The sequence below is a fragment of the Harpia harpyja genome, chromosome 9 (assembly GCF_026419915.1).
Source record: "Harpia harpyja isolate bHarHar1 chromosome 9, bHarHar1 primary haplotype, whole genome shotgun sequence".
Taxonomy (NCBI): domain Eukaryota; kingdom Metazoa; phylum Chordata; class Aves; order Accipitriformes; family Accipitridae; genus Harpia; species Harpia harpyja.
In genome coordinates, this window is record NC_068948.1 from 4,194,772 (window position 1) to 4,221,862 (window position 27,091).

The following is a 27,091-nucleotide window of genomic DNA, read 5'->3' on the forward strand; positions in this document are numbered from 1 at the left end:
AAACACTGGTTTCTTGTTACATGGTGGGTGTAAATACTCTACACTGCCAAGAAACACAGCTGTCCTGCTGAAAAAGACTTCCTTCACTAGTAACTACAAATCTAAGATGTTTGTAAGGGTTTTTCTCCCACTGTTTGGAGAAAGAGAGAGAGTCTGTATGCATTAAAGAGGTGAACAAGGGTGAAAATGAGTTCAGGAACATTATGGAGACTTTCCCATGTCCTACTCAAACACTTTTTTGTTTGCCAGATACAATGCTCTAAAATTGTTTGATTTTTTTTCACTCTTTCCACCTTATTCTCTTTGCTGGTGTTAACACTTCCAGGGTTTTGGATCAGTAGACCAAACAGTCTGGCCACAAGAAGACAATTGTGATAGCACACTGTGAGACTATCTATGTTCATATCCAGTTCAAAAAATCTGGGCCATAGTGCTAGTGTGTGTAGTGTTGCCCATATTATGATTGAAATAGATAAAATGCAGGCCATGCTCTGAGGAAATGAGATCTTCTGTTTTCATCTGGAGCAAAAGGATCCTCTGCTTTTCATCCTGAAGTACTATATATGGAAACAGCTAAAGTTATGAATTGTCAGACTGTATGGAAAACTTCCTTCTTAGAACAAATACCTTGAACAAATTGTAAAATTCCTTCATGGAAAGCAGCCTTTTTAAAAAACAAAGCAAAACAAAAACAAACAAAAAAGAAACAGAAGCAAGGACTGTTGATGTTCAGTGAGAGACAGAATTGTCCCATTTGACTCCTTTATTCAGTTACAGACTTGCTCTACTCCTCTACAGTTTTTACTAAACACAGATTGCAAACCTTCGCAAACAATACAAAAGAGTTAGGTAATGCAGTTAAGTAATCTGGCGTATTTAATTCAAAGTAGGCCTGGGCTAAGCAGAAGATAAACAGAAGTGGTTGTGTACAGTTTCTAAGCATCACAGATTGCATATTTCATGGAGAAGGTTCCCTTGTTAAGGATTATTTGCCTTGTTAAATTTACTCTAGTTTATATGAAGGTTATAGCAGATGGTTTCTTAAAGTAAAAGATCTCATACGCCAACCTGGGCCATAGGTCTTGTTATGAAATAAGTTATAAGTGCTGTATATCAAACTACACTAAAAGCATGTTAAAATGGCCAACATAAGCATCCCAAAACTGGGAAACGCCAGAGCTCAGGACAGCTTGTCAGCTAGTCTAACCACTGGATGAACCAGGAACCCTCTTTCTCAGTTTCAACAGGTACAGCTTCAGAGAAGCACAAGCCTGACACCTGGGGCACGTGAAGGCCTTATAGTTTCCGCCATACAGCCTGCAGAAGTGGAGAGGACTTCAGACATGCATCCTGGCTAAATTCTCTCTGCCAAGTGAATTTCCCTTCAGTCCAAAGTAGATGGATATTCTTCCAGTTTAATGCACAATCGTATTTTTCAGTTGCATGAACAATCACAATTGTATGCACAGCAGGAGCAGCTATATAAACAGCTACACTGCTTACGCGTATATCTTGTGAACATCTGACCCAAACTATATTCTCTCATATTTCAGCTGCCTTGCAATTCCTACATTCAATAAACTGAAAGCAAGCTGGCTTGTAAAAGACATTGGAATCAGCTTTTTCTTTATGTAAATGTCTCCCAAGAACAACAGTGAGTCCTAGTTCGACATTTTTGATTGTTTAACTATATATGTATTTAGGCTAACTGATAATTTGCAGTGTTTTTTATAAAGAAAATGTGGATAACAGGAGTAATGTCCTCCTCCAAATTCTCCCAAAGTAGAAGCAATAAAAGTATCTCTTCTCCTCATTCCAGAGAGCTTGTTCTTAGTTTCTTTTAGTTCTGTGGAGTCCAGAAGTCAGCATGCTCAGCATCTCGTATCTTCATTAGTGCTCCCTACCTAAGCCCTAGAATGTTTTCATACATAAATTATCCCACCTTTCGACTATTTGATCTAGGCATGTAATAATTCCACCTAGCTCTTCCCATGAAACAGCTCTGAATCATAGAATAATACAGGATGGAAAGGCTCTCTGGATCCAACCCCCACTCAAAAGACATGCTACAGTATTTCAAGACTGTAGACAAGGCCAGGGCAGCCTAGAACTTCATATTCATATTCTCCCCTCACTATGGGTCATGCATTCCTTCCAGTCACTAGGATCTAGTCCACAGCCCAGAGTAATCTTTATGATCTGTATACATGCAAGACATACTACAATTTAATTTAGTAAAGTTAGTTAGGCATTGCAGTTTTGCTGTAGATATAGAGGCTGCATCTTGGTGACATGTTTCCTCTCAGTTAATAGGCTATGACAGGAGGCTTTTATCACACCTGTAAGTACATTTTCTGAGATACTGCATATTACCATCTTTACTCATAGTCAGAGTCACCTCTTCACTGCACCCTTTCTTCCTCCTTTTATAGAAGGGAGTTGGTTACTAGCAGGCAGAGGTTTTTGTAAAGGGAACTGCAAAGACTTGCAAAACCCAGAACTTCCTTTGTGACTACCTAAGGACGTAGTTCTGATTACAGTCAGACTCTTTCTTTTAGCCATATATGGCAATCCCATAAAAACCAGAAGACAAATCAGGTAAGTAACTACAAGGTTATAGCTGTCACAGCAGCCAATTAAATGCAGAGCTGAATAATATGTATATAAAAGGGCATCCATGTGTAGGTTTGGACTATACCTTTTAAAGTCAAAGGAATTTTGTGCTGAGGTCACACTACAAGATGATCAGTGGGCTGAGCCTACAACTAGTTTCATCAAATGTCAACATTTTTGCAGGATTTCACTTACTGTGACTGTAGATGGCTTGTAAAAAATCAAGTCTACAGCAAAACAGGAAACACAGAGCCTAATGGCATTAAAAAGAGGTACAATGACTTTTGTGTTCACTAGACCCTAAAACAGGAACAAGGGTCTTTTATAATTTAACTCCACTGTTTTCAAGAGGTCAAGTTTGACCTCTTTTGCAAAGGCCAGAGTTCTGCAATATAATGTAACTAAAATGCTGAGTAATAACTGTGAAGTTAAAAGTATCAAATGTGTTTCCTCCATGTAACTTAAAATACTGCTTATTAGGGTAGTGGCTGGAAGAGAGTTTTGAAGCCCAATGGCTTCTTTGGAAGTATAGTCCCAATCTCCCCTTCCCAAAAGGGGAATATACCCCAAAAGGGGAATATACCCTAAAAATAACCTGCTGAAAAGTGCCACTGATGTGGCATCACCATTCTTTGGAGTTCACAGAATTCTCTGATGCCTGTGGCCTGAGAGGGCTGGTTTTATGCTCAATGCATGTGTGAATGCAGCTAACTATAAGCTTTGGAACAGAAATCATCTGTATCTCTCTGTTTGCATAGTCTTTGGCACAGCAGGGTCCCACTCTCAGCTGGCCTTTAATAAGAACACAGTGGAAGGTATGTATCATATCAAAGGTGAATCAGAACGATTCTCTGCATCACTGCCATCAGAGGGTAACAACCTTAACAAATGTGCATACAAGACTGATGAACAGCAAAATTTCTCTCTGTTCTAACTCAAGATAGGAAAAAAATAATTTAAAAAAAAGCATAATCTAGGAAAAACAGAGGTGCTTGATATAAACACACAGCTGCTTGGTTCATCGTTTACATTCTAGGTTGTTACCTTGCAATAATTTCCTTTAACTGAAAGAGAGTATTATTACATGGAACTAAGGCCATTTAGATTTTCTATAGTCTTGGCAAACTAATAAAGCCAAACCTACTCCATTTATGCAAGTCAAAACTATACAGTGTTTTAAATAAAGTGGTTTGGGGTTTTGTGGGTTTGTTTTTTCACTCTGCAAACAAATACACATCTATCACTAGTTCACAAAATTACCCACAATTGTTTCCAGAACCCTCTTGTGTCTTCTTCCTCTTTTTTATATACCAGTATATTCTTGAATGTCCTTAAAAGTCTTCTTAGTGTATTCTCTCTTTCTTACTAGCAGAAACAAAGTGACTTGAGACACCTAACTAGCTCAGCTAGAGCATCTGCAAATACATGTGAGGAAGTGACTAGTCATTTAAAGAGTATTGCAAACTGTTACTCTTATGGGCCAGGTTTCTAGCTTGATATTATACACTCGGTGCAAAAAGGCTATGAAAGGGTGTTAGCCTGTGACCTGGAAATTCCCCCCCCAGTAGGAGCATAATCTATGCGATTTAGTGTTAGTATCTTGGGCTTTAAGAGAGTATCTACCCTGCAGATTACAGCCTAGTGTTACAGGCAAGTGACAAAATGCCATCTAGCAGCAGCAGGGAGTTCAGTTTAGATTGACAAGCAGGGCAAATAAACTCACAGTTCGTAGAGTCACCTCCGTTACAAATGGGCAAGACTTGAACAGAAGAGGGCAAAGCAGCACATGTTTTCTTTGCAAAAGTGGCTGCTTGGAGCTAAGAGAGGCCAGGTACCCTTCAGTAGCTTTTGACTCGTTCTGAGCTCAATAGTTAGAGAAGAGAGGTCATGAAGTCACCATATGTTTGTGAAGATGATACTGGTCAGCCAGTCTGCCAGTCAGTCTTAGTGCAGGGTCAGTTAGACCAGGATCTCTAGTCCTGTATTTTCAGACTGTAAACATATCCTAGAGACAGAGCTACAGTATGAAGCGCAACCCTTAAAAAAAAGGAAACAAAAAAAAAAATCATCCAATTGCATGTGAAACAGTACGTCCACAGAAACATTAGCCTTTAAAAATAAATTAAAGAAAAGAAGAAAAACCTAACTTGAATTAAAAAGTTTTGTTTTTCTTCTTCTGTATGTTTCATTTTTTCTCCTTAGGCATCAACTGGAAATTCATTAATACTTATACAAACCAAACCATCACGGCAGACATTTTCCCAGGACCTGCTTATGTAGGCCAGGGAGGGACTTTTACCAGGAATGGTGTTTTGTCCTCATGGTCCATATTATGTTTGCAGAGTTAATGGGAAAGGGATGAAACTAATTTCTTATAAGAGCTTTTACTTCCACACACATGCAGTCTATAAACGCGGCAATCCAAACACACTTTCAACAGGGTTGAAGCACTCAGTGTAGGCGACACAGCTAACTTTCTAAACATACGATGCCACCGTGTGGACAAATAGTGTCAAGCAGTTTCCACTTGAGCCTTGCTGAATTTGTGCTCACATTACATGAACATCCCATTCATTTCCTTAGGTTTTTCTTGCTATGTCCTGATCCTGCTGATACAAGCTGGTTAACTTCCGTGGCTCTGTGATGACCATAACAAACCTGAAGCAGTACCCATTTATTCAAACATGACCATCTTGGAATTCTGGTCAATATGTTCCTGATTCTGAGCTGGCAACAAGAAGAATATTCTACAGGTTTTTATGAAGTTTTGCATACCATGAAGATTTAAAAAAACCCCAGACGTATTTTTGGAACTTAACTTTATCAGGATTTTTACTTGATGCAAAAGAACAAAAAAATGGGAGCTCTGCCATGGCTAGTACAGATTATTTTCTTTCTTTTGCATGTATAAAGGAACATAGATGCTTTCTGTTGGAAACACACTGATCAGACTATTATTGAAAGTTAAATGCCAAAGCTGCTAACCTGTTCCATGGTATCTGGTTGCAGAAACGCAAACAACGCCAGCTTTGTGGGAATCTGCACATCTTCCCCCTGGCTGGAAGGAGGCTTCACACTGAGCTCTGGCTGCAAACAAACCAACCAGAGTTAGATGAAGCACGGACAGATGAGGCGTCACTGCTATGAAGACAAAGGCTTAGACAGATTTCAGGAACCAAACCCTGTTCCTGAAAGTACAAGGGGAGTGCTGCTGAAGTAACATAGCTGAGATGGAAAGTTGTTGATCTGAGAAAAGTGAGTTCTGGGGCCAGTTTTGCAACCACTGAGGCTATAATTTTTCTCATACTTATTCATGTCGCTGACTGAAGGCATGGCGGATCCCTAAGCACTGTCCCTGCAATGTTGCGTTTGTCCCTCAGCCTTTGTACAGCCTTGTACAGCGTGATTTTGCCAGCCACGAGATAGAAGTTTAAGCTATCCATTGAGAAGTTTTGTGTTTTCTCTCCACTCCCTATCGCCATGGAAATTCACCAGAGCCTGACTGTATACCTTGAAAATGACATATATGTGTCTGTACCTATATTACACACAGGCATACACATCTTTTTTTCTTCCCAAAAGCCAATTCCCAGCACAGATCAGGGCCGGCAACGCCTTCTCCCACAGACCCTTCTGGGATCTGCCCGGGTACTTCTTAAAACCTCTTCAGCACCGGGCACCCAGGCACTTTAGCTCTGACAGCGGCCGCCGGGGCTGGTTGCTCTGCCCCAGCTACAACTCTGAATTTTCACCCTCTTTTTGAACCACATTTTAGGGCCGGGGAGCAGGGCCGCCTCAGGGAGAAAGGGCCCCCCTCAAGGAGAAAGGGCCCTCCTCAGGGAGAAAGGGCCCTCCTCAGGGAGAAAGGGTCCCCCTCAGGGAGAAATGGCCCCCTCAGGGAGAAATGGCCCGCCTCAGGGAGAAAGGGTCCCCTCAGGGAGAAAGGGCCGCCAGGGCCTCGCTCGGCTCCGGAGCTCGCCGGCCGTCACCTCCCTGCTTTCCCCAGCGGGCTCCGGGGCCAATGGCGCCCGTCCCTCCCCGCCGCCGCCGCCGCCGCCGCCTCAGAGGCGGCGCCATCCCCCGCCGCGGCCCAGCTCCCGCCCTCACCGCGCTCCGCCCCAGCCGGGCGGCCTACAGGCGCCGGCGGGCGCCGGCTCCATCTGCCAGGGCGTGTTTAAAAGTCCAGGGGCCGATCCAGGGGGGGCTGAAAGGGGCCGAGGGTGCCCTGCCGGTAAGCAGAGAGGTGGGCCTGCCGTGCCGTCCCGCCTCGGAGCGGAGCGGGGGGTCCTCTCGCCTCACGCCCATCGCTGGGATGGGGATTGGGGAGGGATGGACTAAGCATACCGGGTAATAAACCGGTAAAATGGCAACCCGCGAAGCCTTTTGCCCGGCCCTGTACCGGTCCTGCCTTCGCGCCGGTGCGGGGAGGGCGGTGTGTCAGCGCCGGGCCTCGGCCCCGCTGCCGGGCTGCAGCCCAGGGCCGCCTCGGCCCGTTCACGGCTTGTGTGTCCCCAGGCTGAGGGAGAGGGGTCAAGGACCCCCGTTCTCCAGCGGTTTGCTGCTTAAATTAATAGCGTCTTCGCGGTTTTTCTTCCAGGTTGCAGGCGTTTCCACTGACCCTTTAGGGTTTACCCCGCGATCGACATCTTCCTCACAGGCAAGCGAGGCTTTGGGGCCTGTACTGGTCAGTGAAGGTAAAGAAGCCCAACCCAGCTGCTTAGGTACAGTTGTTTATCAAAGTCAGCATCAGTTAACGACAGAAGGATTGGGTTAGGCTAAACAAAGAGTCCTTCTGAGGCCGCTGAAGGGCTGCGTGAAGGGCTTGTCTGGAAAAAGAGATCTCTGTGGGACTGGGAATCCTGCACCGAAAGTGAGGTGCCAGAAGGGGTGTGGAATTTGGGGAAAGAAAACTATGAAAGGATGTTTTATTCCTCTTCTCATCTTTTTTTTATGTTGTCACCCCAGCAGTGTGTCAACCCCAGATAGATGGGAAGGCTGTTTACAGTGGTGACTGTCATTGCGGTCATGGTGAGATTTCAGGCCCTACTATGGCACTGTTAGGTCTGTGCTGTGCTGCTCCAGGGAGAAAGCCAGAGCATGTGGCCCAGACAACACTATAACGTTAGTCTCTGTAATGCAGGTGAATCCTGGGACAAAGAGAAATCATAGTTGTACCATTAAATGCGGAAAACCCAAACCAACCCCCCCTGCCAACCTTAATTCTGTGGTTACCAGCTCTCAACAACTTATTGACTTCATATGAAGCCGTGTGTTTTTGATGGATCTTGAGTTGTCTTCCTAAATGTTTTTGTTACTGTGTTTCTTGTCAGCTTTTTGAATTATTTTTGTGTTGCGTCCTTAGAAAAAACATTCTCATGTCATCTTCAGAGACTTTACAGTGATGGTGTTTTAGTGCCACGTGTTATTGGCAGACTTAGCTTCAGTCCATTAATGCATCAGAAAGATGCAGCATAATCTGTCATAAATAATCCATAATCAGGCTATTTCCTTCATGTTACTGATGTATTCCAGCTGACAGACCCGTGGTCACTTTGTGCAAGCTATTTTAATCATTAGATCATATTGGTTTTTCCATTTGATAAGACTTGAATGAGGGTTAAATTGGTAGACAGGATGGTTTTAGCAAAGAGCTGGCAGATTGTCATTTTTTAAAGTACAGTTACTGTTCATGGATGTTCCTCAAGTTTAAGTCTCAGTGAATAGAGACTAAACAGTAATTTTAATAGTTTCCTGGAAGGCTGTTAATTTGCTCTTGTAAAACTTGCACTGGTATGTTAATCTGTTTGATACCTCTTTCATGGTCATTGTGATACCTTTCTGTGTTTACTGTTTTGTTTTTTTTAATTCCTTTTCCTTTGCTTCAGGTTGAAAAGATGGGAAATGCAGAAAGCAATGCCTATCAGAATCACCTTTCCAGATTTCTTCCTGAGGAGCAATCTGTCATTGATGGAGTATTTGATACCTTATCAGGATTGAGTGGCTCAGCTGGAGCAAAAAATGGCAAAGGTACAAAGAAAACTGTGACTCTGGCAGCACTACAGGTAAGACAATCTATTATTCCTGATATATCTGTGATGTAGTGCATTGAACATAATTCCAGAAAGAAACAAAAGATCTGGCAATAGTTACTTTTTAAGGATTGCTAGTCTCAATGTAATACTTAATGTTTTGGGGCAGGATAGATATTTAACTTTTTCTTACAGTTTAACATGAGTAGTGACTTTCAGGTTTGTATTTTTCTCTTAAATTGCACTGTTGGGTCAATTTGCAGCTTTCCTGATTCTGAAGTAAGTTGGGACATATGAAAATATTTTTAAAGAAACTTGAAAAATGAGAATAATATTCTTCCCCCTGGAGTGTGTGATTATTTACAGATTTTCTTGAGAAGCTGTCACAAATTCAGTTTGTATTTGGTTCTATCTTTCTCCCTCAATTGCATCCCTGTCTCTAATCTTTTCACTTGCATTAGAAGGAGAGAATTCAATTTTACTTGATTAAGCTGTGGCTCCCTGTTTTAGCTAATTAACGTACATTATGCTTTCTGATTAACTTTACATTCATTTTCTAATCAAGAAAGAAGAGGAAAATGATTTGTTGCAATACTTGGTAACTTCAGTTAGGCAGGAACCAAGTGGCCAGATGAATGTAGTATTAAAAGTGTATTTTTATATATGTTACACAGTTAATGGAATCAAATTAAAACTCAGGGAAAGCAGCAGGTTATTTTAAGGTATTTAGCAATGCATCTGCATACAGACCAGCTTTAGCCTTCCTCCAGCCTGGCTGTTTATGAGCTACCGCCAGTTTGGAAACCGTGTTGCTGCTGCCCAGCTTTTCAGCCCTAATAGGTCCAAGAACCTGGTCCTTGGTATCTGTTATTTGATTGGGACCTGGAAGAAGTTCTCCTTCTAGCTTTGCCCCTAGATCAGTGTGACTTCTGATGAATGTTTTTTCTTTTTCCTTCCTGCGTCTTTGTTTGCCAACTTAAATTAAAATCTTTTGAAAGACTGCCTGTAGGTGCCTAATTCCTTAGTGCAGGGACAGTTGCAATGGCATGCTTGCCTCGTAGGTGTCTATGCTCATGCCTAAGCTAGATTGATATGTGGCAGATTTGATCTAGCAACAGTCTGGTAACATTGACGGGGCCCCAAACATAACCTCATGTACTCTGTTTAGGCTCAGTGCTTTACTAGAAGGAAACTACGTGGCTTCTGGACCAGAGCAGGCTGTGTTGCATAGCTTGGAAAGCAGGTAGAGCAGGTATCTCTAAATACTTTCTTGAAGCCATTTAAGACAAGGATTCTAAACTGTCAGAGGTGTGAGTTTGTTAGATGTTTGTTGAAGTTTCCCTTTTTACAGTCCTCTTTTGCACCCCAGTTCTACTCATTGGAAAAGCTATAAGCATAACAAAACAGTGCAACAAAGTTAGTGGTGGGTGGGAGAGGGTAGGGAGTAGGTAGGTGATACCGCAGTGTGAAGTAAAAAGCCCTTCAGTATAGTGTTTTTAATTATGTTCCCTGCTGCTTGTCTTGCTTCAGGCTCATGTAGCACTTTTAGAAAGCCTCTTAAAGACAGCTGTCCCCCCTGTGACAGTCCCTCCCTCAATATGAAGCACTCTAACGTGCAGGACTGGCTGCTAATTCTGCTTTTACTGAAATCAATGGGAGTTTTACCACTGACGTCAACAAAAGCAGGGTAGAGCTTGGCATGCTGGATCTTGCCCTATATGCACAGCAACAGCCATTAACATAAAATAGGAACAGCCCTGGTGGCTTCAGTAGGAGTGGTATTGGGCCAGCAATAGATTGGTAACAGCAGCTCCACTGAATACAGCTGGAGTGCTTTTACGCAGGTGGAGCTCCATTGATTTCAGCATAGTCCCCACTGGGCTACACCCCTCTATGTGAGTCAAGTCAGGTGTTCAGCGTGTTATGCACAGTGCTTTGTGCAGTGAAGACACTGTGTAATCATGTCCTAGTGTATGGATGTATTTTAGATTATTTATTTTTAAACAGTGTAATTATCTTGAATACTGAAAGTTTCTTGAATTCAGAGTCAGATCTTTCCCACAGTGTTGTGATGTATGATGATGTGTACCAGTTAGATTTCAATTTAAAGTGCCAGTCAGGCAATTTAGATAAGTAAGTTTTGATTTTGACTGTCCTAAGATCAGGGATGCCTTATAAAAATCAGGTGATCTCAGTTTTGTTCCGTGCTTGAATTAGATGTTGCTATGCAGAGGGAAACTTCTCAGAATTTTTTCTACATGTGTATGTAGGGTTAAACACATTGCCTGCATTGTCTTGAGGCCAAAACTGAGATACGGGAGAAACTTTACTTTCTCTTTGGTTTTAGGTATCTGTGAGCTCCACTATCAAAAACAGGGTTAAGGACCGGCAGAGTTGTAAGCCTTTACAACAGAGTTAATATACAGAAATCCTTTGCTAATATCCTGTAAACACTTTTCAGTGTTGGGTTTTTTTAAATCCATGGCATTTGTGGAAAAACAATATCAACTTAAATCACTAAATTGTATTGGAAAGGAGATACTGTAAAAATAGAGGGTTTTTTTCTATTGGAAAACCAGTTCTTTGACAAAAGTTTGTTGCTGATAGTAGATACTTGGTATTGAAATCCTTCATTCATAGCAATATATATCAGCACAGATTAGCTGGAATATATTAGTTATTCTTCATTTTTAAAATATGTTCTTTGCTGTTTTTCCCATTGTAGGCGTATATGCGGGAGCCATTACCAGAGCAAATGACTGTTCGGTTATACAACGGAATGAAAAGTATTGACCTGACTGGGAAATCATCTGGGCTGAGTGAACAGATTGCTAAGGAGCAGTTTGTAATTTTTATGTCAAACCTCTTAAAAGGGAATGCAGATGAGAAGATTACCATAATAATGAGAATGATCTCCAAGACAGAAGGGCCTGTGAAGGGCAAACAAATCCAAGAGGTAAACAGGCAGTTTAAATGTGTGTTGGGGGCATAGTAAGAGAACAGAGACAGAAAGGTAATTTGAAGGTAATCTTTAGAGCACAAAATTCAGAACAGGGATTCCTGACTTCCTGTATTTTTTTTATCTCTTTACCACTGACTTGCTGATCTGGGACAAACAGTGTAGGCAAACCGGGTTATACGGGCTGACCGTTTCAGCTGTGGGCTTTTCCATGCTGACTTGCCTACTTTGAGAACCAGGATCTGGATTTTGCAAAGAGCACTGACTGTTTAGTCTCATGGTTCACAGGATCACTATGAAGGGTGCAGAGACTGGCTATATTTAAGAGCCAGCAGGGGTTGGCTGGTGCTTCTGGGAACTGAGCAAAATGCTTTCTAGAGCTTTAGTTGCAGGATAGATATGTGAATCAAATACATAGCTTGTAAGGTGGAAGTGTGGGATCTCCCCAAACAGTAATTCACTAGCAGCTCCTACCACTGCAAAATCTGGACTTCCCCTCCTTCTTTCATGCCCTATGTTATGGAGATGCTTTGTGAAGTAACATTTACAAAAAGTCTTGAAAAAGGATACTTTTCAAGACCTATGACTCTGAAACAGCATTTCTGTTATTTCTGACTCATCATGAGATGCTTCTGCCATTGGGATTACAGCATCAGTACTACTTGACTTTATTTTCAGAAAGTCCTTTGAAGCTCTTGGCAATTTCATTTAAGAAATGCCAAAATGCTGATGTTTTAACCTTTTAAGTTCACAGAGGATCTGATCATGTCTGTAGTCCGTGTACTGAGTTACAGGAAGGAACTGAAAGGTTGGAATTCGGAGAATACTAGGGATTCTGCAAGTGGAGTAAAGGCTCTGGCTTCTCAGCTCCTATCAGAATTGAAGCTTGCAGGTAAGCAGCACTGATGTGGTATATCCCAGAATGGCACAGAGCTCATGTAGTTGCTGATCTCTCAAGAATTTTTCTCTTCAGGTCACATCTTTGAGTTTAAATGGTGAGACCAATATTTCAAACCTAGTGCTTTGCGAATGACTTGGGAATTTTATTTATTTTACCCTACCATCTTTCGCACTTCAATTCAGGAGAGCTTTGGTTTGAAGTCCTGGTTTAAGTGGACATACAAAACTATTTGTCATGGAACATGCCTATTTTACAAATACCTGACTTGCAGGTGACGGGCATTTAGATGCATGTGCATATATTTATGACTGTATGTCCTTTTGCACTGTTGTAATAATAGATTTTGCTGTCTTGCAAAGAACATCTTGTAGGTTGTAATTAGGAGTCCATGTTCCTTAATCATGACAGCCCAACCAATGGATGTCACAGGCAAATGTTTCTCAGTTCTATGGATGCATCTGCTTAACGTAGTTGACACTTTACTGTACTGTCTCCTTTCATATGTGGTCTCATGTCCATTAAAATAATGGAATATTGTGTTTACACTTAAAAATCAACTGATTATTTTCCAGACCGGGAGACTTACTACTGTTTCTGTGTGTTGTCTTATTTAGATGGGACAAAACCTGTGGGTCCTCAGCTAATGGAGACAAATTTTGATCAAAGTGTCATTGAGGATTGGGTGTACAGAGTTCCACAGATCTCAGTTTTCCTCAGTGTTGTTATCAGGCAAGGCCTCCATGTTCTGCATTCTCTCCCAGACCAAACCAAAGACATACTCAACCTGGTTCCAGCCTGCAAAGGCATCAAAGGAAGAGGACTTGTCAGTCTCTTTGACATCCCATCTATCATATACATCAACTCCCTTCTGCCTGCAGAGCTACAGCACAAGTGGCAGCTTTTATTTTCTTCTAGGCTTCACGGAGAAAGCTTTTCACAGTTATGTGGGCATATAGTGAACAAAGGTCCTTGTGTAGTGATCTTAAAGGATTTAGATGGTTATATCTTTGGTGGGTTTGCATCTCACTCCTGGGAGGTGAAGCCACAGTTTCAAGGTAAAACTCACTTTTCTTTTTCTAATATCTCATGGCTCAGGTAAACATTGCCTATTCTGTACAGGTACAAGAATGCTGTCCACTTAATGGATACTGTCATTTTACTTTCATGACATGCAATATTTCTTATACTTCCAAGTGTATTTTCCTGTGGCAAAAATAACACTAACTTTTGAAAAATATAAAATACATGCTAAGTTATTGCTGCTTTGTACCCCGTCAGGCATATTACTGATTAATGTTTACAGCTTGTCTGTTATTTGATAAGATTTTTAAGATTGTGGGACTTACTGATCATGGAACAAGTTTTCTTTTCAGTGAAGTCTATCAACCCCTGTAGCTGCACGGGTTGAAAATGAAATGAAAATGAAGGACATGCAGCATAAACGATGAATTAGAGTTTAAATAAGATGTCCAGCAGATGGCAATCTTCCATCTCAGAACAGCTGAGCCCAACACCAGGTTAAGCCTCTTGTTGCCATTTGTGCACTGTCTGTCTTTGTTTCCCTTTAAAATCCAGCAGCAAAAGGGTCCTTTGGGCAAGCTAAACTTTTTGTTTCCTTGAAACCGCTGGGGAGAATAGAGGGGCTTTTGTTAACTCTTTGGAAAGAACTCTTGTGATGGCTTTCTGAAAAAAAATTAGGGACTCCAAATAATCTGTGTTGCTGCGAATCCTCACTTTTGCTACATTAAAAACTGAATTCCTATACTTAATTAGTATTTGATAATTACCACTTCAGTCAGTTAATATAATGTTATGTTACACTGATTACACAACACTCTCCTTGTGTTTTTTCCTGATGGAATAACACATCTAGCATACTAGACAATCACACCACAGGTCCCTCTGAATACCAAACTGGGCATAATGAAAACTGTACTCTAAGTCATTGACCCTAAATAATCTATATATCAATATAGTCAGAACTAAGGGTGTCTGCACCCTTAAGGGTAAGGGTTTAGCAGTTTGCCAGTTTTAGATGTTACAATACAAGCCTGTGATAGGTGTACCCTTACATAGTAATGTAATGCACTAGTCATGCCTCTGACTCTGCCCTTGGTCACAGCCATATAATCACATTGATTTCTGTGACCCTGCACAGAGTTAACTGAGAATAAACAATAGGTCTAGATCTTGATGAGAGATATGTATTGGCTTTCTGAGATTGCAGCTGCTGTCTTTGATTTATTCAGCTGCACTTCTTCAATATTTTTTTCCTATCCTATTTGTAGGCAAGTTACTCCTTGGCCAGTTGTCTGACCTCAGATGCTTTTCTGTTTACAGGTGACAACAGATGCTTTCTGTTTTCTGTTTTCCCCTCTCTTGCTGTATACACATACACAGGGTATAATGACCACTACATGTATTTGAACCATGGCCAACAAACAATGCCAAATGGACTTGTAAGTATTAAGAAATGACAATTTGGAAATTGGATTCATGGCTGGTATTTGGAAGTGTTTTGTGTTTTTTGCTTCTGTTACTGTGAGCAGATTTATTTCACTTGTTATTCTCTGAGGAAGTTTTCATCCATTCTCTGTGCTATTTGTGCCATACTTTTTGTGCCATACTTTTAGTAGGAGGATTTTTTCTTTTTTTTGTGTTCAAGCATCAGTGTAAAGTGTGAACTATGGAGAACTGCTTACAGTCCTGATAGAGTCTATGCTTTTCAGTTGATATGTACATTGAAATACTGAATCAACTAAGGTGGAATTTATTTGTGTCGGACCCAAGTAGGTGGTCTTGATGCAGGTTAGATTTATGGAGGTTCTGGGAAGAAATCTGTTTGCCAAGTTTGGTTATCACAGAAGTCCTTCTGGCAGTCCTCCCTGTTGTCTGGAAGAATTGACTGCATGTATCCACATCACTGAAGCAGCACAAGCTAGCTGATCTGTGTAATTGAGGATCTTTCCACAGGCTGTTCTCACTGCCACATTAACTGCTTTTTAAATAATGGGAGGCTGAGAAAGCCCAACAGAATTAGAGTACAAGATTTGCATGTAGGCTGCTGCTGTTGTGTAATTACAGTGGCAGAAGCTCCTTTTACTCAAGTCCACGAATGAGCTCTTTGGATGCAGAGGAGTTTCTACAAAGCTACAAACTTCGCCTATTTTGAAAAGCACTTCACAGTTTTGTGGCATTATGTGCCCATAACTTTGGGAATTGCAGCAGTCTGGAGTAAATTTGCTCTAAAGAAAGCAAACAACATCAAATTACATTATTTGTTTCTGTAGATACTTTTCTAAATGGAAAAGAGCAAAATCAAGCACTTTCACTGTGTTTGAAATGGAACTGTTAGTCAATAAACAAAAGCCAATGAGCTAAATTTCTGGCACAAGATGTAGCTGATGTGCTTGCAGATACTGGTATTCTGTAAAGTGTAGAGGGAGGGCAGTATCACTCAGGTAAATTCTTGTTTGTCTTCAGGAATACTGGATTTTGGTACAGAAGCCCAGGTTCACTTGGAATACTCTCTTTCACCTACCCATAGAAGTGTGGCATAAATACTGAAAATAGCAATTTATACTCTAGATGTCATAACTTGCCCAGTCTGTTTTACATGTGTAGCAAGTGCTTAGTGTGCTGCTTTGGTTCACAGGGTATGGGTGGACAACATGGGTACTTTGGACTCTGGATAGACAGTGACTATGGGAAAGGACACAGTAAAGCAAAACCTCGATGTACCACCTACAACAGTCCCCAACTGTCAGCAAAAGAGGATTTTACACTGGATGCCGTGGAAGTCTGGGCAGTGGGAGACCTCCCTGAAAGTGCAGGGGTAAGTGAACAAAGTTGAAACCTGTGAAATTGTGTCCTGATTGGAACAGGAGATGCAAATGCAAAACTTGGCAGTTGCAGTTTTCTGATTAAACACTGTCTCTCCATTGTAATGAATAATGTTTTCTTTAACTGGCCCTGTGATGCCATATATTTTGTAGCACGTAAATGGCAAAACAGTAGTGGAATTATTGAAGGTGCCAACAAGAAATAACATCAGGAGCCATGAAATGGTAGAGTCGGAAGAGCTGTACTTTATTCTGAATTTCAAAAGGCCTTTCTGATACTGAGGAATGGTTTCCAGGAGGAACCTCCTTGGAGGGGTTCATTAAAACCCAGTGTTTGTAAAACAGAAAGCAAGCACTAGAAGCTCACAAGTAAAGCCTAATCTATAGTTCAGGAAGAGAACACAAAAGATTTCTTTATCCATAACTTTAAATTTACTATTGTTTTACAATAAACTTATGTGAATAGACTTATGCTAGTCTTTCTGCACCTGATTTATTTCTGGGAATGAGTAGGAGACCTCTTTCCAGTCTCCTCTGTCCCTGTAATTTAGTCTCTTATTAAACTGTCTGAACAATTTGGTGGTATTTTCCTTAAATTTCATTTCTTTCATACTAAATTCATGTGCCCTGTCTGTTCACTGGACACAAATAGAAACAGAACAAATTATTTACAAAAAATGTTGAATTGTACTTGAATCTCTTTAAAAAAAGAGTTCACATCTGCACTTCAGACTGAGGTCGGGTTAACCAGGATGTTCTGGCTGGCTTGTGACCTGAACAAACTTGAAATAGCGTACTGTCATCTTAGGAAAAGTTTATGACTGTTTTGTGTAACTGCAGCAATAAAAATAACTTGATGTATCCCAGTGAATCTTAAATGCCTTGCTTGGAAAATATGTATGCTTCATTGTGACAAGCTTGCAAACCAGATTACTTCTGGACTTTTGAGTATGTCTTTTTCTTGTAGCCTGATAGTGATTCATTCATAATGACATTTTAAATTGATTATATTTTATTGTGTTTTGAAGACAAAAGGTAAGAAGAGTATCCTGGATGTAGATCCTGAGGCTCAAGCCTTTTTGGAAATGGCTGGAAAAAGTCGTCAGAGCGAAGGTCTACGAGAACCCGTTGAAGAGGAGGAGGAGGATGATGATTAAAACAACACAGTAACATGAAAAACCTTTCTTGCTCCTGAATGTTAATGTTCCTTGGACAGGATATTTTTTCCTCTTTTTTTCCTTACATTTACCTAACTATCTGTGATGAAGCTTAAGCCTCATACTTATGCAATATTTAGATCCAATACAGTATACTGCCTGAAGGGTTTTGTTTGGGAGAACAGAAAAATTAACTAGGTACTTAATCATTAGATATCTCCAAGTTCTAGCTCAATATGAATTTGCTAGCATTGCTGATAGATCCTGTCTGCATACAGAATTAAAAACAAAAGAAGTAGTTACTGACAGTACTGCTTAGTGTCTTGGAGAGTTGATATGTATTTATATTAAGACTGTTCAAGACATTAAGGCTCTTATACCTCAACCGTACCTCTTTTTGCATGCAATGAAATTAGTCAGTGAAGCTTGCAAATTGTAATGATGTCTTACATTGGTAAACATAGTCTACATGATTTCATATGAAGGATGCTATTAATTTGCATTGCTCCAGTTAAAGCATTAAATTCCATGTTTTGTAAGTCAGATTTTCAGCAAGTGACTCTATATGGGCTGTAAGATGTACAGAATGCAAAGTATATGGTATCCAGTTTTATAATACTGTACCTTAGTGCATTACACTTAAGATCTTTCTGTGTTAATTTGCCTATTGCTTTTTAAACTTAGAACAGTCATTGGCATTCATTCAGCCATATTTATCCTAAGAATGGGCCATACCTCCAGCAGAAATGCTCTAGGGAAAAATGCCTTCTTTAGTAGCCTCACTTGAGGCTAGAGTAAAAGATCAGGCTGTAAAAAGGATTAAGAAGCTCCCACAGTTAATTGGGAATAGTATCTGCAGATACATTGTAAAAAAAAAAAATCAGGGTTATATCTGTAACATGTTCAAAGACTGCTGTATACTTTATTTCCACATAACTAATCATTACTGTGTTATGGAAAAAATGCAATGTGAAATGGAACAAGTGGGTTGGGGTTTTTGCTCTTTTGTTGGCTGTTCATCAGTCAATGCCAGTTTTGTCAGGTCTCTCACACTCAGGGCTTTTTCTACTTGAATCCATTCACATCTATCAGTAACTATTAGTTTGACCTTGCTAATTCTGTAATTAACTTGTCAAAAATAACTCTAATTTCTACCAGGGACTGTTATTTTTAACTCAGCAGATTACATTTAGTTATTTAGTTATTATTTCCTAAGGAAAAGGACTGTATCAAATCCCCTTTGTCCTAGCATGAGTTCATCTTCTATGCAACTTAGCACATTTTTTGCTCTGTAAGTCTGTAAAATTACTGTGGTTCCTGATCGTGTGACCTTCCCTCAAATTATTTCCCTTTGTATCTTCTTGTATGTGTTTGGTTTTTTCTTCACCTGTTGTTTTTCACAGGGAGCCAGATTTGAATATTCTGAATAATCTGTACTTGTGCCTTAATGTAGATCCCATTTTTAAAAATGTCATTAAACAATATGAATTTAGCCTTGAAAGGAGAGCATGAAGAAACCACTGCAGCCAGACATCCTAGAACTCAGGTGCACATTTTGTATGCTACCTGAACTAATGATTGGGCATATATGCTACCTGTTCCAGTACAGAGTATGCTGTGAAAGGCCTGAGTTAATGTCCTTTTATCTTGTATTTGCTTAAATAAACCAGATGATAGTCTCCCAAGTTTGTAACACACAAAAAAATGTAAGCATTAAAACAATTACACTGATACTGTTGTATAGTTTTCTTCTCTTTATATTTTAATGAGAATTTTAAATAGTACAAAGTAGGGAGTGCTGTATAGGTGGCAAATAAGTACATGGTGCTTTCTGTAAGTGTGGTGATGCTGGCTTTTGTTTTAACAAACACCCACCATATGTCTCCAAGGTATTCTTCACTTAGTATGCTTAGGCACTAAATACTTGAAGTGGATGGCATACAGGAATGAGATAGTTGAATTTCTGCAGTTACACATAAACCAAACAACTAGACTTACTTTTCCTTCTGTTACAAGGCAGAGACTTTTCTTTGAGAACTGAAATGATTTGTGAGGATTTAAAAAAAAAAAATGATAGTGAGCAGACACTATCTGGGGAGGGTGAATTGCACAAAGCTACCCTTCACCAAAAATATTTCAGTGGCCAGGTTTTCTTTGACTTTAAGTATCAGTATAGCTGGTTCTTTCTAGGCTATGAATCCAAAATGTAATCCTGTTTAAACATCATCTTGTGAAGATCGGCATAGTATTTTGACCTCTGAAATTGTGATTTTTGACAAGTTTGTATCTGAGACTCTTCATCTTCACTTTGAAGTGAAGGTGTTAACCTGGGGCAAGAAGAAAACTGACATTATGGCACTTCTAGCAAATGTATCAGTGAAGTGTTATTTACTAGGACACTGCTGATTCAACCAGCAGATGGGATTATTCAAAATTGTTCTTTAAATGTAAAAGATTGGCTTGGAAGAGACTCAAAAAATTTTTTTTCCTGAACCTAATGATTAAGCAATCTGTGCTTTGAGTTCATGCATCTAAAAATGTCCAGAAAGCATTTGTCAGCAGTGGGCTTAGCTATGATCTAAACATCTCTCAATCACTTTTATGCAGCTGTTGATCCAACTGCAAAGCTTAACACCCCTGCTATGTACAAGTCATCTTTATTCTCATGTGCTTGTGAAAGTGAGTCCCTTCCCCATTAAATCCAACCACTACTGTGCATCAGATCAAATCAGCCTTCTGCTTTGCTCCTATTAGTCACATAGGTACAAAAAAAAAAAAACCAGCTGACAGCCAAAGGTTGGCACTTTCAGCTCTCTACTCTTTGTTTGCCATCTCGCCACATGTTCCTTGAGAGTCTTGCTGAATCAAGGCTAGATATCTGGGAATCCAGAAACACTATAGATTGACTACAGGAAAAGAAGTGCTTCTGAAGGCAGGTCTTTTCCATTCTTCTAATTTAATGTAAAAGGACAGGTCTAAATCAAGAGTCTCATTCAGATACTTGTCAGTAACATTTTAAAATGTAGATTTTTATTATATGAAAATCATTTTGATTTAAATAAATAAAATTTCAGTTTATGCACAATAGAGTTTTCTGTACATGTGTGAAACTGTTGTTTTGTCTGGGACTGTCACAGCATTCTTGACATATAGATAAATGTTATAAAAATATACCTGATCTTGGTTTAAAACTGGAGCCGCTCCAGAGGTTTCTGTAGACAGTTCAAACAGCTTAGGTAGAGCATGTAGAAGGAACAGACTCTGGCATAAGAAGGACTGTCAGTACAGATTCACTTGAGTATCTTCAGAAAGGACGTGTGGTGTCAGAAAACGGTGCATTTGAATTATCCAGCATCACAGCTCCATTCCAAGTATACCTTTAGAGGAAGTTTGCATCAGTTATGACATCCCTTTGTATGCTTTGGTCGGCAGCAGCGTTTTTCACAGAGTTTGATGAACTCGGACACAACGAAAACTGAGGAAGCCAGTCCAGTGAGAAACAGCAGGTCTGCCAAGAGGAAACAGAGCAGAGATGAGCAGAGCCGACAGCTGGATGTTGTGCAGGGCAGGAATCCCCAGTTAAGGGCCTTCCTGCAGTAGCTATTTGTGCTGGTGTAACTCCATAGATTATGTCCACAGCTAGCAACAGCATAGCTAGGCATTAGAGAAATGACTGCGTTGGCAAGGAAAAGCCATAGTTGGCATAGTCCACTTGGTTAGAAGCCTCTACGATAATCATTTGGGATCACTGAACCCTGCATCTAACACCGTGCCTAATGTAGATGCGATACAACGTATTATGGTAGAGTTTGCTTAGACTGATTCAAATGGTAAAATATGCATTGCATTTCAGCTAGGAAAGAGTCATCCTGCCTTTTCAAAATGGAGTGACTGCATAATGATCCTAGGTAGATTTATGTAGAGAAGTATCGTCAAACAGAGCTCGTGGAAAATCTTGGCATGCCTCCATTTACATGCATTTATGTGCAGTAAATCAAGATTCAAAACCTAGACTGGGATGATGTCATTAAATACTACTACTATTGGTGTATAGCTGTGTGTAGGTATATAGGTATAGGAGCTGTTGATTGATTTCTCCTACCAGCAATCTGTTGGGAGCTATCATGTAACAATTTGGCAATCATCACATCTGCTTTTTAAAGTAGCTTTAATGAAAAAAAACCACATTATTTTGCAACTTACCTAGCACTCCTAAATTCTCTGTCTGGAAGACCTTTTGTAATGGAGGGATGTATATAACAGCCAGCTGTCCCAAAAATGACCCAAGCACAGAATACAAGAACATGCGGTTTCGAAAAAAGCCTATTTCAAGTATCAGCTTTGTCTAGAGAAGGGGAAAAAAAAAAAGAAATGTAACATTTCCCAATTCCCTGTTGGGACTTGAATGTCACACTGTTTCTTTGCATGTAAACTCCATTACTTTTTGAAGTTATATGAATGTTAATTTAGGGAGAGCTATGTAGTTGAAAGTATAGTTGCAGTTGAACTACGATGGATAACTTTATAAATAAAGATGATAAAAATCATGCTGCTTTAAGTGACATTAAAAAACCCCTTCCTATGCAAAATACCAGTATTCTAATGTTTGTGTTTGTTAGTGTTTTGAGACAAATTATTGCTGACAGAGCAATCTCACCTGAGAGCGGCATGTCAGGGCATTGAAGAGGTCAAAAAACACGAAACAGGTAAAAGTCATTGTTGTGGTTCGAGGTGTTATGCCACTTTTTGGATTCTGAAAGCACATGTGAAAATTCAGGGGTTAGTTAAACCTTACAAAAATACGTCCATTCAATAGATGAATTTAACGATCCCAGTCAAATCAAAGGGTAGTAAAACAAAGGAATAAATCTAGTTCTAGCTATTTTAGGTAGCATTAACTTCTCTCTGCTAATTGTTGAGTTTATGATCTTATCAACCACGTTTTAAATTCTTAAACTGATGTGGAATTTGAGTGAAGAATATTCTAAATTACTTAAACTGTTATAGTTAACAGTCACTATTTACAAATAGCAATCCAGAGTACTTATGTACTTGGCATTTTCTACTTACATGGAAAACTAGAGGTGAAAAGTACCTTAAAGCATCGATAACATATAAAGTAATAGTTTTCCCATTCTAGATAGGAAGCTCCAAATTAGAGGCAACACAGAAAGGCAGGAGCAGAGCTAGGAGCTGACCCTGGTTCCTTAACCCTCTGCCTGTACTGATCCTTCCCCACTGGATGTATTTCAGAAAGTCCTTCACATGTACTTCAGAAATTGCCCTTCACTTTGTTCTCCTGATGAAAACAAGATACTGTTACAGGTTTTCCTTACCTCCTTCCAGAAGACAAAGAGGGTTCCACTGATGATAATTATAGCTGACATGAAGATTTTCAGGATCAATGATTTGCTGAGTATAGTATCTGTGATACATCGGGGTGGCTGTTTGATAGTATCCCTGTCAACAGGTTCAACTCCCAAGCTGCCTCAAAGAGAAGCAAAAAGAGAAGAGAAGAGTTTAGTTCGTGTGGATCGTCCTGAAACCATAAACTGATCCCCAAACTGATAAAACAGCATGGATCTGGAGGATGAACTTCTTTGAAGCACAGCATGAGAGTTATCAGTATTCTGACAGTTACCATAAGGCCCCAGGTTTGTCTGAGACACCTATGACAAAGGTCTTTTTTGCATAACAAGCTGCTAAAATGATATCTTAGGCTACCATAGTGCATTATATCAGTATCGATCCCAGAGGGAAAGCTAGCTGTGAGATTGTGGCCAACACCTCTTCCACATTGTGGAAGTAATAATTGTAATTAGTAGTAGTTGTAATTAGCAGGTGGATGAGGTTCCTAAGTCTTGTGATTTTGGGGCATATACCCCCATATGTATGCAGTATTTCCTCACCAGTCAAATCTGCAGGGCTACTAGCAGGTGATGCGCTCATCACACTCACAACAGACCATTCGCAGTAAAGAAGTGGAATAGTTAAGTGATTCCACCACAAAACAGGATTGTATAAAACCTCAAGTAAATCTGAAGTAAGTGCTTTTGGAGGGATCAGGAGGGAACAAAACTACAACTTGTCTTATCTAACCACCAAATGATTGGTGCATTGATAAGAAATCATAACGGCTTGTGTTCCTAAGCCAAATCCAGACACATTGAAACCAAGAATATTTTGCTCATTTGACTCTTCCATACCTCTGGGCTGGCGGCCCATCCATGATGATGTTGATCCATAAGATCTGCATCGCATTGAGTGGATTTGGTAGATTGAGCACTGTTGACAGAGTAATTAGGCTCAAAGCTGAAATGCTCCTGCAAAACACAGAACATTATTCTGCATGGCTTCACCTAAAAGGTGGCTTCACTGGAATCAAAGCAAACAGGAACTTACGTGCTCAGCTGGAACCGAACAAAATTTTTTATGTTGTAAAATATTCCTTTTCCCTCTTCTATTGCATTCCTGGAAAGGAGAGGAGAGTTTATTAAATAACTAGTACTCACGCTATTTTACACTGAGCTCCCTGTGACACTCAAAATACAAGTTGTCTTCTCTAGCACTTCTTTTGGATGAAATTCAGACCCCAGCTTGGGAGAAGGACGTCAATGCAGCGTCTCAGTTAAAATGACTTTATCAGGACCAGTAGATCTGAAAACCCTGGTTCATATGGCCAAGTCTTGGTTCATAAAGCAGGCATGTGACCTATTTATATCCTTACTCTACTCTGCCTACTCTCTCTGTTGTTACGAACCAACAGAGCATTGCAAATTATGTCTTTCCTCTGAGCTTTCTGGATGAGGTAGAGAGCACAAGTTATGATCTACCCAGACTTCTAGACGCTTGCAAATCCCCGGTTAGCTACAGCAATGAGAAACCAGCACTTTCAGATGAAAGGTAGCTTTGTCACCACCATTTGAAACAAAAAAGTCATTGCCGTGTATGCAACTGAAAACGAGCCAGACCCACGCCAGGTATCTCCACTTACTGCCTGTTGACTTACATGTCCTGCGTCTTGTGTCATCTCCAGGGCTAGTCACACAAGAGACTTGTTGCAATGGATAGCCGGAAAGTATCTGAAGTAAGAAAGTGTCTGATAGTAAGAAAGTCACTAAAACCTACATTACTGTTGAGAAGTCGTCATCCACGAGAATCATGTTGGCAGCCTCTTTGCTGACGTCTGTACCAGCTTGTCCCATTGCGATCCCGATATCGGCAGATTTAAGGGCCACGGCATCATTAACACCATCTCCTGTCATCGACACAACAGCACCAGCCCTCTGCAAAGCCTGCGAGAGTGGAGAGATGAGAGGCTCTGAAGCCAGAAGATAAGTAAGTCCTGTTGGCAATCACAGGATTTGCACGTAGCACTTCTGCTTTTTCAATATTATGTGACTTTGTGGGTAAAACAGACTCAGCAGCCCACTGAGGACAAAACTCAGACCAAGAATTAAGAGACTGGATTTTCAGGAGAACAGAGAATCCCACAACCCCAGCAGGAGTTAAAAGAGGGGAGTAAAGTCTTCAGAAATAATTCTCCTGATATGCTTGCTAATATCTCACTAGTGTCTTTCAAATGACCCAGGCCAGATCTGCCAGAGAAATTCTAAGACCTTCAGTGTGAGTAGTGCCAATGCTCTAGCTTGGGTTTTATGGTCCTTTAGTTTGAGCTGATCCTGCCTTGGAAGACCAGATGGTCTAGAGAACTGAGGGCCCCCCCCCTCCAACAACTTGTTTTTGTGAGGCTTACAACGGATTTGGGAGGCTCTTTGTACCTTTATGATTTTTAGTTTGTGCTTTGGACTTGTTCTGAAGAAAATGGAAACCTGAAAAACAAAAAAATAGTCTTGTATTACATGGATGCTATTGAAAGTAGGCCTTGTTTTTGTAATCAAAACCATTACATTTTTGACAGTGGATGATAGCTCTGCCTCTGCCAATTGGTCCAGCTCTTCCCCAGACATGGCCTTCAGCTTCCCGTTGCAGAGTCCAATATTCTGTCCTGCAAAAAAAAGCCCCAAATGAGATCTGCCCATCAGCTCTGGAAAAAGCCAACTATTTCCAGATTCAACAAATAGAGGCAGCGATTAAGGAATTTACTGGGAAATACATCTGAACCTGGGGCATCTGACAGGGCACACAGCTCTCCGGCTCCCAGCTGGGCCGGTCACCCTGTCCTTACTCAACTGGAGTTATGGAAGCAATACAATACCCAGAAGTAGCCCATAGTTCATAGCTGCTCTATTACTGCATTTAATATGACTTGTTTCAATGGAAAAGCAAGAACTCAGTGGCATTTAAAACCTCTATTGCACACTCAAAAAGAATGATAAAGTTGATTATTAAGTGACAGAACATTTGACTGATCTGACAGACATAATATAGACCCACAGGAAAGAAGCTAAGTTTGCTACCTATAGCCACAGCAGTTTCCAGGGCATCTCCAGTTATCATTTTTACTGATACACCAGACTCAGAAAGGACTTGAACAGCTTCTCTCACTCCAGCCCTTGGGGGATCAATTATTCCAACCAGACCTAAAAACGTCAGTTTGCCAAGTTCTGGACCTGAAGCCAAAGCGAGTACTAGAAACAGAGGGGAAAAAAAGACGACAAGACTACATTTATTAATAATGTGTTTCCAGACATTAAAATGAACATTTAGAGGAGACACTAAACTGCCATTTTTCCAGCAGAAAAATTCATTTAAACCAGGTCTTTATTCATTATAGTCAGATCTTGTATAGACACAAAAATTTGGTCCACTCAAATAATACCAGTTTATCTGAATCAGAGCATTTCTGTTTCATGCGTTTCTCTCTTAGGATTTATTTCTTTCTAATTTAAAGCTGTCTACCAAGTCTTCCCTAAATGCAGATGGATTAAATTGAGACAGTGCAATGTTAGACATGACACTATTAAAGTACTATGTTAAACAACAGCGCTCCTGTAAAAACTTAAACTTTTTTTTTTTAATCTAAAAATGTGAACTGTAAATTCAGTTAAACCAGTGAAACTTCCATTGTATAAACATCAAGGCTCTGAACATTTTGTTTCTGTTCTTGGTGCCTAACCATATCATTCAATTGTTCTTAAATCACCCAAGGATATTTTGCCAGGGGTTCATGTCAGTGTTGCTTTGATGATTGAATCACAAGCTCGCAGCACCTGCCCGAGCTAATCGCTTTTCTTCAGAGCGGTAATTTGCCATTCACAACGGCAGATGATTCAGATATTGTAAAGCAAGCTCCTTACATGAGTTACTAACCACAAGACACAGGGCTGGAGAACATGTACATTAACTACACCACCTTCCAAACCTGGCTGCCAAGACTTGTTCTCATCTCCTTACGACCTGGGAACATGCACAGGAGATGGTGTCTTTGTTACTGAGTGAAAGACTAAGACATTTCTGAAAGGATGTTTCTAGTGATGAAGGGAACGACGCGTGTATAAAAACTTCTGTGGGCTGTGCACTGACACGCAGTCAGGATCAAAAGGAGATCGTTAGATTTGGTCCTAAAAGATTTGAACCAAACTTCAAATAAAAATCTCGGTGCCCAAATCCGTGTTTGGAACCCCTTT

General features: G+C 40.4%; 2 protein-coding genes across 5 annotated transcripts in view; one reads left to right on the forward strand and one right to left on the reverse strand.

Moving 5' to 3' along the window:
- The first annotated feature begins 6,723 nt into the window (after positions 1–6,723).
- Positions 6,724–19,232, forward strand: MEAK7 (MTOR associated protein, eak-7 homolog). Of its 4 annotated transcripts, none has more exons than XM_052797308.1 (9): positions 6,724–6,844; positions 7,211–7,334; positions 8,499–8,675; positions 11,368–11,598; positions 12,349–12,493; positions 13,117–13,557; positions 14,843–14,961; positions 16,158–16,337; positions 17,373–19,232. In XM_052797308.1, exons 3-9 carry the CDS (start codon positions 8,508–8,510, stop codon positions 17,499–17,501), a joined length of 1,413 nt encoding a protein of 470 aa, XP_052653268.1. In that variant the 5' UTR covers positions 6,724–6,844; positions 7,211–7,334; positions 8,499–8,507; the 3' UTR covers positions 17,502–19,232. The 4 variants fall into 4 exon arrangements, with proteins under 4 accessions (XP_052653268.1, XP_052653269.1, XP_052653272.1 ...); XM_052797309.1 differs by having other exon boundaries at positions 7,211–7,307; XM_052797312.1 differs by lacking the exon at positions 7,211–7,334.
- Positions 19,233–20,330: 1,098 nt separating this feature from the next.
- The window catches only part of ATP2C2 (ATPase secretory pathway Ca2+ transporting 2), a 28,136-nt gene continuing 21,375 nt past the window's right edge, over positions 20,331–27,091 (reverse strand). Inside the window, 10 exon segments of the mRNA XM_052797527.1 lie at positions 20,331–21,009; positions 21,705–21,846; positions 22,159–22,254; positions 22,838–22,985; positions 23,708–23,824; positions 23,904–23,972; positions 24,630–24,796; positions 25,283–25,333; positions 25,412–25,509; positions 25,922–26,092. Of these exon segments, the coding sequence (XP_052653487.1) occupies positions 20,897–21,009; positions 21,705–21,846; positions 22,159–22,254; positions 22,838–22,985; positions 23,708–23,824; positions 23,904–23,972; positions 24,630–24,796; positions 25,283–25,333; positions 25,412–25,509; positions 25,922–26,092 (1,172 nt within the window). The 3' untranslated portion in view covers positions 20,331–20,896.

Excerpts from the sequence above, each read along its gene's own strand:
- MEAK7 (XM_052797308.1), top strand. The coding sequence starts at position 8,508 with ATGGGAAATGCAGAAAGCAATGCCTATCAGAATCACCTTTCCAGATTT. Across the intron at positions 11,599-12,348 it reads AGGGCAAACAAATCCAAGAG|TTCACAGAGGATCTGATCAT; the intron begins GTAAACAGGCAG and ends TAACCTTTTAAG. Across the intron at positions 13,558-14,842 it reads GGTGAAGCCACAGTTTCAAG|GTGACAACAGATGCTTTCTG; the intron begins GTAAAACTCACT and ends TTCTGTTTACAG.